Source organism: Vicia villosa, linkage group LG2, assembly GCF_029867415.1.
Source record: "Vicia villosa cultivar HV-30 ecotype Madison, WI linkage group LG2, Vvil1.0, whole genome shotgun sequence".
Classification (NCBI taxonomy): domain Eukaryota; kingdom Viridiplantae; phylum Streptophyta; class Magnoliopsida; order Fabales; family Fabaceae; genus Vicia; species Vicia villosa.
The window spans coordinates 124,289,905-124,305,061 of NC_081181.1; the positions used below are offsets into that span (position 1 = coordinate 124,289,905).

At 33.8% G+C, this 15,157-nt stretch overlaps 1 protein-coding gene, 3 non-coding genes and 1 pseudogene across 4 annotated transcripts; 4 read left to right on the plus strand and 1 right to left on the minus strand.

The window, feature by feature from the left end:
• Window positions 1-5,937: 5,937 nt before the first annotated feature.
• On the plus strand, window positions 5,938-6,019 carry TRNAS-AGA (transfer RNA serine (anticodon AGA)). Its single transcript has one exon. It is a non-coding gene; the product is annotated as a tRNA-Ser (tRNA).
• Window positions 6,020-7,546: 1,527 nt separating this feature from the next.
• LOC131651980 (uncharacterized) lies at window positions 7,547-8,668 on the plus strand. Its single transcript, XM_058921737.1, has one exon. It carries the CDS (start codon window positions 7,586-7,588, stop codon window positions 8,438-8,440), a length of 855 nt encoding a protein of 284 aa, XP_058777720.1. The 5' UTR covers window positions 7,547-7,585; the 3' UTR covers window positions 8,441-8,668.
• A 282-nt stretch (window positions 8,669-8,950) lies between these two features.
• On the minus strand, window positions 8,951-9,061 carry LOC131654261 (U5 spliceosomal RNA; annotated as a pseudogene).
• A 514-nt stretch (window positions 9,062-9,575) lies between these two features.
• On the plus strand, window positions 9,576-9,649 carry TRNAV-AAC (transfer RNA valine (anticodon AAC)). The gene has a single exon. It is a non-coding gene; the product is annotated as a tRNA-Val (tRNA).
• A 2,016-nt stretch (window positions 9,650-11,665) lies between these two features.
• On the plus strand, window positions 11,666-11,887 carry LOC131654514 (small nucleolar RNA U3). The gene has a single exon (XR_009299538.1). It is a non-coding gene; the product is annotated as a small nucleolar RNA U3 (small nucleolar RNA).
• The last annotated feature ends 3,270 nt before the right edge of the window (window positions 11,888-15,157 follow it).

Sequence of the window (15,157 nt, forward strand, 5' to 3'; positions counted from 1 at the left end):
ATAGATCATACCTATAAAGTTTGAGCTTAATCTATAATGATTTACTATGTCATTGAATTACATCAAAATTAACGTTATATGAAAGCTCATTTTGATGTTAATCTTTGGATATCTTGATCGTATAACAAATCATTATAGATTAAGCTCAAACTTTATAGGTATGATCTATATGATATTATGTTTGAATCCAACGGTTGAATTTAAAAAATATTAATTCGAAATGTAGTTATTGAACGAGTGTAATTCGTGGTGTAACTCTTAGGGTGTAATTTGATCCCTCCTCATATATATATATATATATATATATATATATATATATATATATATATATATATATATATATATATATATATATATATATATATATATATATATATATATATATATATATATATATATATATATATATATATGAGCTCAGGATCAAATGACACCAAAATGTCAAACTTAGAAAATAATTATAACCAAACTTAGAAAATAATACTAATAGAGAAATAAGATATTCCAACCCCCCCCCCCCCCCCCCCTCAAGTTGGTGCATAGATATTTATCATGCCCAACTTGTCAATCAAATGCTCAAAGGTTGGTCTTGCCAAACTTTTGGTAAGGATATCCACAATTTGCTGATTTGAAGTCACAAATGGGAGACATATGATTCCGGCATCTAACTTCTCTTTTATGAAGTGTCGATCAATCTTAATATATTTGGTTCTGTCATGTTGAACTGGGTTATGAGCTATGTTAATGGCAGCTTTACTGTCAGAGTATAATTTTAATGGAAGCTCAATTTTCATCTTAAGTTCTTCTAGGACTCTAAGGATCCATAACCCTTCACAAATATCTTGAGACATAGCTCTAAACTCAGCTTCTGCACTACTTCTTGCTACAACTCCTTGTTTCTTACTCCTCCATGTCACAAGATTACCCCAAACATAGGTACAATATCCAGAGGTTGATTTTCTATCTGTGACTGAGCCTGCCCAATCAGCATCGGTGAAGATAGACACATTTCTTTCACTAGTTTTCTTAAAATGTAAGCCTTTACCAGGCTTTCCCTTCAAATATCTCAGTATCATATAGACTGCCTCAAGATGTTCCTCGTAAGGAGAATGCATAAATTGACTTACTACACTAACTAAGAAAGCAATATCAGGTCGGGTGTGTGATAAATAAATCAGTTTTCCAACCAATCTCTGATATCTACCAGTATCAACAGGAACACTACCTTCTTCCCAAAGTTTAGCATTAGGATCCATAGGGGTATCTGCAGGACGACATCCACTCATTCTTGTTTCTCTCAATAAGTCTAGAATGTATTTCTGCTGTGAAACCACAATACCATTCTTTGACCGAGCAACCTCCATACCAAGAAAATATCGCATGGATCCTAAGTCCTTGATTTCAAAGTCTACTGCTAATTTCTCTTTTACTCTTGCCATTTCAACTGTATCGTCTCCAGTAAGGACAATATCATCAACATATACAATCAGGGCAGCCAATTTCCCATTAAAGGAGAACTTTGTGAACAAGGTGTGATCAGTCTGTCCTTGAATGTACCCTTGTTTCTTCATGGACTGAGTGAATTTTTCAAACCAAGCTCTAGGAGACTGTTTTAATCCATACAAAGACTTATTCAATTTGCATACATTTGATCCAAATTTGTTTTCAAATCCAGGAGGAGTGTCCATGTATACTTCTTCTTCTAGATCGCCATTCAGAAAGGCATTCTTAACATCTAACTGATGTAAGGGCCAATCCAGGTTAGCAGCAAGAGATAAAAGAATTCTTACAATGTTCAGTTTTGCAACAAGAGCAAATGTCTCTGAGTAGTCTATACCATAGGTCTGAGTAAATCCTTTAGCCACCAAGCGAGCCTTGTACCTTTCAATTGATCCATCTGAATTATATTTCACAGTAAACACCCATTTGCATCCAACTGTCTTCTTACCATTCGGTAGCGTCATAACACTCCAAGTTTTTTTCTTTTCTAGAGCTTTCATCTCCTCAAGTACAGCTTCCCTCCACTTTGGAATTTCTAGAGCAACCTGTACATTTTTTGGAATTTCTACACTAGACAATTTTGAGGTGAATGCAGACAGAGATGAAGACAAATTTGAATATGATATAAAATTGGACATGGGGTGTTTAGTACACGATCTAACAGGTTTTCTAATGGCAACAAGATCATCTATATCAGGATACAAAATACAACTTTCAGAAACAGAGATGGACTTACCTTTCCTATTCTTAGGAGGTTGATCATTCCCCGGTTCAGATTCCTGACCGTGTGGAGATGTGGACTCATCCATTCCTTTGTGGTTCTTTTTCACAAAAACCTTCCCTTTCCAAATCCCGTTTCCTAATTCAAACCTGTTTTCCCGAAGTGACTCATTATTCTGTGGCATTTCAACTAGATCATCACTATCATCGTTTTCAGGAATTTCATTGTTTTCTACATGAGAAAATGTAGGCTTAGATTCACAAGGATCATTACTCATAACAGGAGTAGGATTAGATAAAGAATCATGGCCATTTTCTGTTGGTGCAGAAGTATAAGTCTCAGAACTTTGTGATACAGGCAAAGATAAATTATTTAAAAAACTCATATTCTCAATTTGAAACAAGTCTTCCTTTATATCCCCCCTTGATGAGTGTCATCAAAAAAGGTTTATTTTCAAAGAATGTAACATCCATAGTGACAAACATTTTTTTGGTTTTTGGATCAAAACATTTATATCCTTTTTGGGTTGGGGAGTATCCAACAAAAACACACTTTATAGCACGTGGTTCAAGTTTTCCAACATTTTTATGTTCATGAACAAAAGGTGTGCAACAAAAGATTTTTAATGTCAGATCAGTTAAAACACGAGAACTAGGAAAATATTCTTTGAAAGTATTAATTGGAGTTTGAAAATTAAGAATTTTGGAGGGCATTCTATTAATTAAATATGCAGTTGTTAAAACGGCTTCGCCCCACAAATATTTTGGTACTTTATTTGTGAAAAGTAAAGCTCTAGCAACCTCCAATAAATGTCTATTTTTCCTTTCGGCAACTCCATTTTGTTGAGGAGTATTAGGACATGAACTTTGATGTACAATCCCATTTTTTAGAAAAAAATCATCCAGGATCGTGTTAAAATATTCTTTGCCATTATCACTTCTAAAGACTTGGATATTTGTTTGAAATTGATTCTGCACCATTGTAAAAAAATTCTTTACAACCTGACAAACATCTGATTTCCCCTTTAACAAGTACACCCAACATACTCTTGTATGGTCATCTATAAATGTGATAAACCATTTTTTTGAGAGAGAGTGTACTTGTACGGTTAGGGCCCCAAACATCACTGTGAATAATAGAAAAAGGTTTTGATTATTTATAAGGCTGTATTGAAAATTGGGAACGATGATGTTTTGCAAACTCACATGCTTCACATTTAAACGAAGAAAAATTCTTATTATGAAATAACTTAGGAAACAAGTGTTTTAAGTAACAAAAACTAGGATGACTTAATCTTAAATGCCATGTCATAATGTTGTCATCTGTATTATTCAAAACAGAAAAAGACTCAAAATACGAACTTATTGTTTTTTAAGGTAGTTGTGATGCAGATCCAATGTCAAGGTAGTAGAGTCCTCCACTCTCCTTAGCACTGCCAATCATCTTCCTCGAGTTCAAATCCTGAAAGACACAGTGAGATCGGAAAAAATTAGTTTGACAATTTATATCTTGGGCTAATTTACTGACGGACATTAAATTACATGATAAATTTGGAACATGAAGGACATTTTTCAGAGTTAACTTTGGAGACAAGACAACTGACCCTTTACCTGCAATGGCTGAAAAAGAGCCATCGGCAATTTTTATTTATTGGTTACCTGCACATGGACTATATGAAGAGAAAAAAAATAGATTCAACTGTCATGTGATCAGAGGCACCTGAATCTACTATCAAAGTATGACTGGGACTGACACTAATAAATGCATAATTACCTTTTGTTGCTATAGAGCAAGAAGGAGTTGGAGACTCGAGGAGTTTGTACAGTCTGTCTAGTTGTTCTGTAGTGAATGGAAGCTGAGCTGAAGAGATTTGATGCCCTTGATCAGAATTACTAGTCTGAAATGCACGACCACCTTTGTCGTTTCCTCTACTGCTGCCATTTCTGCGGCCACCGCCACCGCCATCATTGGATCCGGTGAAGGCAGACCTAGAGCGGGCCAACTCGTGTTGTGATTCGCCATAGGGGATTAAACGGGTATGTCAATCGGATCGGGTAAGAAAATGTCCCGAACCCCACTAGTTGTGGAAGTTTTACAGTAAACCCTAACCTAGAGCTCTTGATATCATATTGAAAGGAATGGTAAAAAGCTGTTATGTTTTATTTTTCAGCTCTAAGCTGGTATATATAGTGGTAATACAATAATGATATTAATTTTCTCCTTAATGGAGAATAAAGGAAAACAAAAGAGAATAAACGAAAATAATACAAATAGGGAAATAAGATATTCCAACAAGTAATTTTAAATGATACTCCTTATTAATTTTTTACTCTTAGGTGTCATTCTTTGACCAAAATTTTAATTGAAGGACAATTTTCGGAATCATACTATACTTTTGCTACTTACTACAATTTTATTTAGTCTTTTTTTTATCAAAGCCTAAGCAACTTATTTGATGCCAAACACCCTGTTCTGCTGTCACATGCTCTCTGCTGTGTATGTTTGCCTTCTGTTTTTTGGTTTTGAGCTTTTGATCATGGATGCTACGTAGATAGCTCGGTCATCCACCATGCTCATATATTTCTCTCAGGTGTGTGCAGTGGATTGTCTCAATACATCATTCAGATCAGTATTGAAACATGTGAGCAATGTTGTCCTTCTAATGTTTTAAATTTAAAACCATCTAACCATGCGTAGATTAATTTTCTGATACTATTAAAACTTGTATTGCAGTACACAGGGATATCAACCAAGAGATATTACCAAGTTGAGAAACTAGGATAAGGAAAAATAACTAAAAACTCCAGCATCAAATCAAATACAAATATCAAAATTAGTTGGTTGTTGCTTTTAATATGCCTTCCTTATATTAAGTCTCACTTTTAAGTATTCTGCCTCTAAATGTGGCAAGCAATATGTTCAGTTTTGTTGATGGAGTTGCGGCATTTAAGTATTTGAATCTCAGTTAGAGTTTATTTTCAAGCAGTAACTTTCCAAAATTATTTGGTTCTCTAAGCAACTTGAGATTCCTTGACCTCCAAGCTTCACACTTTGGTGGAAGAATTCCAAACAATCTTGTCCGTCTTTCGCAATTGTAATACCTTGATCTTTCAGTGAATATAATGGCCTTGAGGGTACAATCCTTCATCAACTTGGGAATCTCTTTCGTTTGTAATACCTTGATCATAGTCAGAATGCTCTGGTTGAAACCATTCCTCATCGTCCAATATATATGAATGGATGTTTAATGTCACCACCAACTTAATTGAGCTTGACATTTAACATCTTCGAAGGTGCCATTTTATATAATTTTGCAACATAAAAAATCTTCTTGAACGGCTTGACTGTTTTAGTAATGAAGTACAAGGTGCAACTAATCTAGAATTCTTTAAAGAAATATGTACCTTCAAGAAAACCTATAAGTAGAATAAAACTTCAAGAAAACCATGTAGTAAAAAACATGAAAAAGTATTCTTATTACTAAAAAATAAAACTATTATGTAATTGTTATGGGGGGTTATTCTCTGCAAGTCATAATAAGGTAAACTCAATTTTAAATCTCAAATATAGGAAGCCTTACATTTAATATTTGATTGTTAATCGAGTGGGCAACATCCCTAGAAAATACAAGTATTACATTTATATCATATAATTCCGTTCTTCTGTTGGTAATTCACTTGTACTAGTAGCTTAAGATTTAAAATATTAACATAAATGTGGACGTGCCGGAGTGGTTATCGGGCATGACTAGAAATCATGTGGGCTTTGCCCGCGCAGGTTCGAATCCTGCCGTCCACGTTTTTTTAAATGTCTCTTTCTTGTCAGAAGAGGAAAATTACTAAACTATTGAATGTATAAAGACAAAGGCATTAAGATCATTATGGAGAATCTGAACCTTTCTCTTAAGATTTTGGGGTTTGATAAGCATGAAGATTATGCAGAATAATGATGTGTATTTTTTTGACTCAATTGGATGAGCCACTTTGTTATGCAACCTTTACTAATGTGTTGATGAGAACAATAAACCTTGTCTTAGAGCTGCCAAAGGAGGCATGATATTTTCGTCTTCAACCAAATCACTGGAAAAAAGTGCATTTTGCATATCCAGTGATTAATTTGACCACTAGAGCAAAAATATCCTTATAATCAATGTCTTCTCTTACCGGCCCTGGCAACAGGTGGGCACTGGTTTTAACCAAGTGACTAAATAATACACTTTTCCCTCCATCCTCTAGCCTTTTAATTTTACACTTTATCTTCAACCATATCTTGTGAGATATTCATTCAAAGTCTGCTTAAAGAATAAAGATGTTTCCAAACACTGCAACTCATTGAAATTCTCCAAGTTCTCTTCCCAAGATAATATTCTCTAATACATCAATTTTGCAAAGAAGGATAAAAGGGATTTTGATTGGAAATTAGAAATGTTTATCCCAGCAACTTCTCTAAGCACACTACTCAAAGCAAATAAGTTCATAACCATCATTCAACAATATTCTTCATCGATTATATGATAAACTTCCTAACATTTATAATATATAATAGCAAGCAATCCAAAATAAATAATGCAGCTAACCTCTCTCAATCAATGTGAGCATGTGGTAGAAACATAAGTTTACCGGTTAAATAAACTTGTCACACTTGTGCCAAACATTGAGCATTATTAAACATCTCAACCTCCTTGTATTGGTAAATAGCAAACTTCTTTAGTCACTTCGTTTCTAATACTATAAAATAGAATGCATTGTTTTGGTTCAAAGGTATCTATTGTCTGGCATGTTCCATTATTGGGGAGCTAAGTAGTTTAAAGAATGGATAATAGAAAGATGAGATCCAGATCAAAATATGGACACCAAACTAAATTATATACAATTTTTATTCTATTAATCGGTTGTGTACATGAATGACATGTAAGAAGCAATAAGAAACACCAATTTTTATATTTGCAATTATGATTGTTATGTGTCAGTAGAGATGGCAAACTAATTGAATACTAATCATGTCTTCTGATAATCAACACTTAAAAGACATGCCAGTTATATTCATCACGCACCTAAAACACATTTCAATGATATAAGCATCTTGAAGAATATCACATGCAATACCATTAACAAATTCACAATGTTGAGTTGACATGTGACAAGCTTACCATATTCAAAGGGAATTTCGTGCATGCACCACATGCTGTACACCATGATTAACAAGTACTATCTATTTTATTTCTTTATTATAAGAAATTAACCATTATCAACCAATATCATGAGTAGCTCTTATATAAAGAGAGACTCAAGGGCTTGGTAACATCACACAAACATTGAGCTTTACATTATCTTACAAGAAACTACGAACAAATTAAAGAGCAATATGGCAACAAAGATCCATGTTCGCTCGAATAGTTTTCCTTCTCAATCTCATCCTAACTCCACTAGAATAGAACAAGAGCTAAGCAAAATCAAGACATGGGAAACCACATCAACATCCACATCCGATTCAATTACCATTGGCCTTTCTTTGCTTGAAGATTTATACATTTCATTGGAAGATTTTCTCAATATGAGATCAACACAAAAGGTCATTTCTCAGCATCAAGGTGAGAATTTTGTGGAAGAGTTGTTGGATGGTTCAGTGAAAATTTTGGATATCTGTGGTCTCGCGAGAGACACAATGTTAGACATCAAAGAAAATGTTGAAGCACTTCATTCTTCTCTTAGAAGAAGAAAGGGAGATTCAAGCATTGAAACAAGTGTAGCCGAATATAATTTCTTCACAAAGAAGATGAAGAAAAATGTGACAAAGTTGATGACATCTCTAAAACAGATGGAAAGTAAATTTGGAGCTTCCACACTTTTGAACCATGATCAAGAAGTTGTTTATGTGATAAGAGTTCTTAGAGAGGTTATAGTAATGAACATGTCTATCTTTCAATCTATTTTGTCTTTCTTGGCTTCCCAGTCAAAGGCAACCAAATGGTTGAAAATGGCAAAGTTGATGCACAAGAGGACAATATCATGTGAGGACGAGAATTTAAATGAATTGCAGTGTGTCGATGCATCCTTAAGAACCCTTTTACGCGAAGGTTCTTATGTTACCAAGATGCGGGCTGCACATGAAAGTTTTGAAGCTATGGAGAGTGCAATTGAATTGCTAGAGAAAGGTTTGGAAAGTGTATTTAGGCGTTTGGTTAAGACTAGAGTTTGTCTTTTGAACATGACTCAATAGTTTGCTGGGTCTTTATTATCTCCCCAAAGCAAGCATCCAAATTTTAAGGATCTGCTGAGGATTGAAATTTTGTTTGTATAAATACATACAATTCAATAGTCATACATTACAATCAAATACAATGAAAAGCTTATAATAATTATCACTGCCTCTATTCATCTCATGTGCTTTTTAGCTATATACTCTAAACAGATTAACATCCAGACTCCCTATTACTAGCACACATCTCTCGGATTTTTCAAAAAATCTTGAAACATAATTAGGAAGGGCTGGGAATGCAATGACAAATGTGTGGTATATCATATTAGTTCCTTTTTTATATTAGTAAATCCTACCCAACATTCCTTTTTTTATATAGAGCAAACAAAGTAGATATTTGTAAAATATTAACCATAGAATAAATGTAATATACTTCCTTTTTTTTTATGAAAATCTACATGATAATGGTTCAACAAATCAGTAGCTTCTACTTATTATCACTTTATCAGCTTGTTTTACTGACCGGGATGTTAACGCATTTTTGCTTGAAGAGGAGATAAAATGCCGCTAAATGTGACGCTAACACAATATTCTTTAGTAAAAGGCGAAAGAATAGTTCGCTATGTCATCATCACACGGCTCCTTAATTGTTGACAATCAGAGGTCCTTTCATTTAATATGTAAGGAACATAGTTTCCTTAACGAAGTAGATAATGTGGGATTTCAGTTTGATACCCACTCACTTGACCCCGACCTTCAATTACTAAAGTATCCCAATCTAAAGACAATTGAATTTCAATACAAATGCAGCACATGAAACTACATGAATAAAAACTCACCTTGCAACCGAGGAGTTGTATTGAGCTAATCGATCTGTTCCATCTTCAAAAAACTCACCATTTTCATGATCAAAACCTACCATGGCTATAGCATACCTAACAATCCTATAGAAGACAGAGAGGAATGAAAGAAGATATACAAAAATGAACATATTTGAAACTGAAATAATAGTATTTTGATTTTAAAAAAAAATGTTACAAAACTGAAATCAAATTAAATGTACCTGGTAGTAGTGACAGCTTTATGAGATATTTGAAAATTGGTTTATTCATTTATTACGGATAGTAAAAGGAATATTGCAAATTAAAGAACATGTGGTTTCGTGGTGTAGTTGGTTATCACGTCAGTTTAACACACTGAAGGTCCCCAGTTCGAGCCTGGGCGAAGCCATGTTTTGTTAATTTTGTCGAAAGGATTCAAAAGTTTGCACATGCAAATTGATCTGTTCCATCTTTAAAAACCTCGTAAACTTAACATGTATAACATAAACGCTAATGAAAGAAGATATACAACACCCTCACCAAAATGTGTAAGCACATAGAGTATACAGACTGAGCTACTTGCAAACATCAGATTTCACTGTTGGAAGAAGACAACTCCATATCTTCCTCTGAAATCTTCTCATCCACAAGTGCTCCTGAATATCCCTGAAGAACTCCATCAATTGGTTTTTTTCCCTGGAGAGAAAAGGTTCTTGTCTCAAGTCACTCTGCAAGAATCTGATACTGTTATAGGCTTGTAATTTGGGGCCCTCCAAAACACAACCCTAGTGGGATCCTTTATCTAAGGGGAGACCAAATAATAAGTCTGACAAACTCAAATCGTTTTTATCTTTTTGATTTTGCAACAAATCTATAACATCATCAAGTACAAATTTTTGTGAGAACACACCCAGAAAAAGAAAACTAATTTTTCTTCCCAAATAGAACATGAAAGATTATAGTTGTTTGTGCTTTTAGGTCCCTTTCCCTCTTCTAAGCCTAACATTAACATTCAAGCTCCATGGACAATATCTTCCTAGTTAGAGCAAACCTCGTAGGAAATATACACTTACTCTTAAAGGAACAAAATCCAAAATCCCAAGAACTTTACTGTGTTTAGAATTAGAATTTTAGAAGAAAGTTGAAAATTAATTAGAAGGGGCCGCGCGAACGCAGACCTCACGTACCGTACTATTCACTCTAACAATTCCAATGCGGGGCTAACATAAAACGATATTGATTCATTCCATAGCAGAAAAGGAAAAAATACCATACAAGTATAACTGTGACACCACTTTTTGTGAAAGATAATCATCATTTAAATCTAAACTACGACGTATTTGTTCACAAGACTTAGTGCTGGAGTTGTATATACACACCACTCACATTTGCCACCTCCATTAGGATCCAAATAGATGAAGTATGTATAACCATATTGCAGTTCTGGAATCTCACAAGAGAACGCATTAGATCTTTTCTTCCATGGTCTCCCTGTTGTTCCATAAGTGAATGTAAACGAAAGCCAAAACTAGAAGCCGCAAATTTCAGCACCAAGCGAAATTGTACCTCCCATACTTTTGTCCTGGTAATTGTTAGCATGGCAAATGAATAGAGCAAATAGCAATCAGATAAGAAATCATTATCATCTATAAATCAAACCAACAATGGTCTGTAAAGTTACGAAATCATCTCAAGACTAACACATTTGCACAAACATACAATAATAAGATAAATCGCAACCGAAATTCAATTTCATAAGCTTCTGTGCAGAAATTAAACAAACAGATACATATAAAATATTAAGTAATCAATTCTCACTAGGAATTAGAAATGGTAATTACCATTTTATCTTTGACAGCAACCCGATTTTCTCCAAGAAACTAACAAAATGGCTCTCCGTATCTCTCATCCTCATTATCAACCATGTGCTGCTGAACATGCTTAAAGAACTCCATCAATTTTAATTTTTTTCCTTAAGTGAGAGAATCTTGCGCATTGACCAAACTCTTGTTCGCGTGTACATGAGACTCCCGTCGATGTCTTTGAACTCCAAGTTCTGCTATGGCTTCTGTTCCTAAAAAATAAAGTATTATGTGGTCGGTTCATAGTTGATAACTAGCTCACTAATCAGCTATTCACAGCTCAATTGAAAGTGAACGCATGCAGATAATTTGGTATTCATTTACTAGATATGCACCATCGGTAGACCTAAAACCTAACACATACTATCTGCTAATTTAGCTTTGCGTAGATAGTATGTCCATCCAAGGCAGAACTGAGTTCTGAGGTGAAAAAGTGTTCTTTATCAAGCATTTTTAACATAAACAAAGCTAGAGTTTCAACAAAAACTATTATACTACTCCCACATCGTTGAAGTGCCTAAAATCTTAAACATTTATATACTTCAGATTAAGCACGGATGAGCACGACCTTACTTGAACAGGATCTGTTCTATAGGATCGTACTACTGTGTCCTTGATTTCAAAGGAGACAGGAACATAAGTCTGGTGGATGAATCACGACCGTGTGATCAGAGCGTGATTAACAGCCAGGATGATCTGCATGTTGTGGTCATCATCTCAGCTGTAGATGACCGTTCTCGGTTGGTTCTACTAACTGGGGTGGTCACACGGTGTTCTGACAGACTCAAAACCTTTTTTGTCATGTTTTTTCATCATACCCAAAACACTATACGGAGGAGGAAAACCGAAACGTTTCATGTGTTTTTGCTTTATTTATTTTCTTCTTTCATTCATTGTTTTGGTAAAGTGCTTTATTTATTTTCTTCTTTCATTCATTGTTTTGGTAAAGTGCTTTGTTTTTGTTCCAAGAAAAAGTGATTAATTCTATTGGTTTCATAGTGTTTAATGGTAATATAATGGATATTAACATTGTGACACGTTTTTCTCCATAATTGTGTTTAGATAAGGTTAAAAAAATCTTCACTCTCATTATTTTCTAAGAAGATCCTTGAATTTTAAAATTTCAACATTTCATACAATCTAGTTACTTTCGTTTCATTCTTAAATTTCTATATTCAAAATAACATTCTCTAATTTTATTATCAAATCTTATTCGAATATTATGCAATTTGATTTATTAACTTAATTTTCTAATGAATATCATGCAATTTGATTTATTAACTTAGTTTTCTAATGAAATATCGGTGGACACTAACAAATTAAAAGAGAAAGAAGAAAACTCTTCAGGATTTAGTCTCTGGTTGCAACAAGGTAGGTATTATCTTATTTTTACAGTTTACTTCTAAGTTTTGTAATTTTAGTTTACATCTCAGTTTTTGTAGCTAAAGCTGGAAGTAGTAAATTCAAGAGGGTCATTTACTTCCTTTCTCTCTCTCCCCTTTTAGAAAAGCTGGAAGCTACAAACAATTGTCACTAATTATTTGTGTTAAATGTTTACTTGCATTGTTTGAATTTTATATGGCAGCGCAATTAAATTTGTGTTTAAGGTTAAGGCTCTTGACTTTACATCAAGCAATTAGTTCTTTGTAATTAGCTCTTGACTACGCAGCTACAATTGTGAAAGCCTTGACATTGTGAAAGCCTTAACATTTATTCCTCCTTTTCTGCATTTTAGGTTTGTTGCATCTTGATTGCTCATCTTATGCAAATACCTTACCATAAAATAATGTTAGCTAAACAAATCGGTTTATCACTCAAAATATGATGGTTCATTAGACCATAGTAGGTAACAAGCCAATTGACTCTCTTTCAAAGGTTGTCTGCAGTGTTGGTAGGGTTTTACAAACTGCTCTCAGCATAATTTGAGTGTATTTTATGTTAAGTAATACAAACATAAGGCACATTAGTTTTTGTGTGCTGATTTTTTCTTTCTTTCTTTTTTTTTAAATTAAGGTTTGTATATTATGTTTGGATTAACATTATCAAAGTTACATTTGTAATTTTAAGTGTTAGAGCCATGTTGGTCTGATTCCTTCTGGCAGCTTGGAAAATGCTGAAGAATTTAGGAAGATTTTAAAACCAAATATGGGTGTACAATATTGGATGAGGATGATTTAGTTTGTCAAGCCTTGTGAATTTTTTTATTGAGTGAGCAATATAAATGAGATTTGAATCTATTTGATTTAATTAACATTAGATTTGAAGTTAAATGACTTTTGTTTGGATGGTTTTATTTCAAAAGTTTGACAAAAATTTCTTTACCATTTTTAACTTAACTAGTAGAAGACTCGTGCGTCCGCATCGGTAATTCAAATCTTAAGATGAATAATGTATTATAAACGCAAAAAAAAAATTAAAAAATTGTGGCTCGCTGTTGGATTTATTCTTACGCAAATGCAAATTACTGTTTATTACTTCATACACGCTATTTATTTGATATTTATGTACAGATAAATAGTACTGACGCAATTGGTACAGAACTAAATCTTTTGCAGGCACAGAGTCCGGGGATTCAGACTGTACTGGTAACAAGTAAATTATTATCTTTTGTTTCCCACTAATTTTTGTACTATATTCCATTATTTTCAACATCTTTTCCTTTCTTTTCAAATCTCTTTTTCAAAAAATCAAATCCTAACTTTATTCTACACATCTCTCTTTTTTCCAACACTATCATACACTTTCTTTCAAATCTTACTTCCACTCAAATTTTCCTTTTGTACGGAATCACTTCATTCCCCAACGTATCTATCCTTCTTTCCATTCTATAAATACCTCTCATTTTTTCCATAAAATCTCACATCAAATTCTAATTCATCTCTCTAATTTCTACTTCATATTCATTCTCTCTTCTTCCCCCGACAAAATGGCGAAGCGGATAGAAACGTGTTTTCTTATGGTCATCACCGTTGTGGTGGTAATCATGTCTTTCTTCTGTCTACATAGCCCGGAAAAATGTGGACCTGGGATGTTGACACTCCCAATCATCTACATGTTATTGTTTGTAGCATGGGTTGTTAATCATCATTCTTAAAGTTTGCCGTATCTCTTATTTCTTAATGTACCGTTTACTCGTCGTACTGTTCATTATAGTATGTAATATTTGTACTGTCAGTATTAAATGTCGTACTATTTGTCACATTATTGATTAATTATCCAGATAATATTTTGTGTGTTTTCTGCCAGTTAAATATTTATTTTTCTGTGCATTAAATGATTTTCAGGGTTATTATCGGTAATTTTGCTCGCATACAGTAAATATTAGTTATTTAGTATGTCTGTGCTTTTTAACAAGTCATGTAAATCAACTCTCATCACTAAAACAAAAAAACAAAAACAACAAAAATATTAACTTTGACTGATTTTTCACTTTAACTGCTACATGCCTGAACAGTCAGTTGACAGTCAAACCGCTGACAGTGCAATTCTCCGTGTTTTGTACCATCAATCAAATCAATCTTTTGCAATTTAGAATTCCAAGATTTTTTTGTTCTAGAAGTCTTCTGAATATCACATGATTAGCAGAGACTCAGCACTGCACAAAAAATCAGGTACGCTTAACTGTCTCCTACACAAACAGTCCCTGACTAGGGTTTCTTGTTTTTTTCAGGAGAACAAGTTTTTGAGACTTCAAATGGATTTCATGGACCTCCATATATCTCAAAGTACCACCATACAAATTTTCAAACTTCAATTCGCTCAGACACACAGTCAGCAGCTCAAACAATCAATAGACGACCCGGTTGACCAAAAAGTCAACAGACAGTCAAAAATGAAATTTTTTGTCAACATCCATATTTTGTCAAAGGATTCATCATTTGATCATTGGATGATCATAATTCATCAAGGAAAGATCAAAAATCAACAAAACCCTAAGTTTCAAAACTAGGGTTTTCTCCTAAAAAGTCAACTGAACTTTGACTGGTCATAACTCTCTCATCCTTCATCCAAAAAATTCTAACCAAAGCTCATTTTGAAGGAAATTCAATTATCTT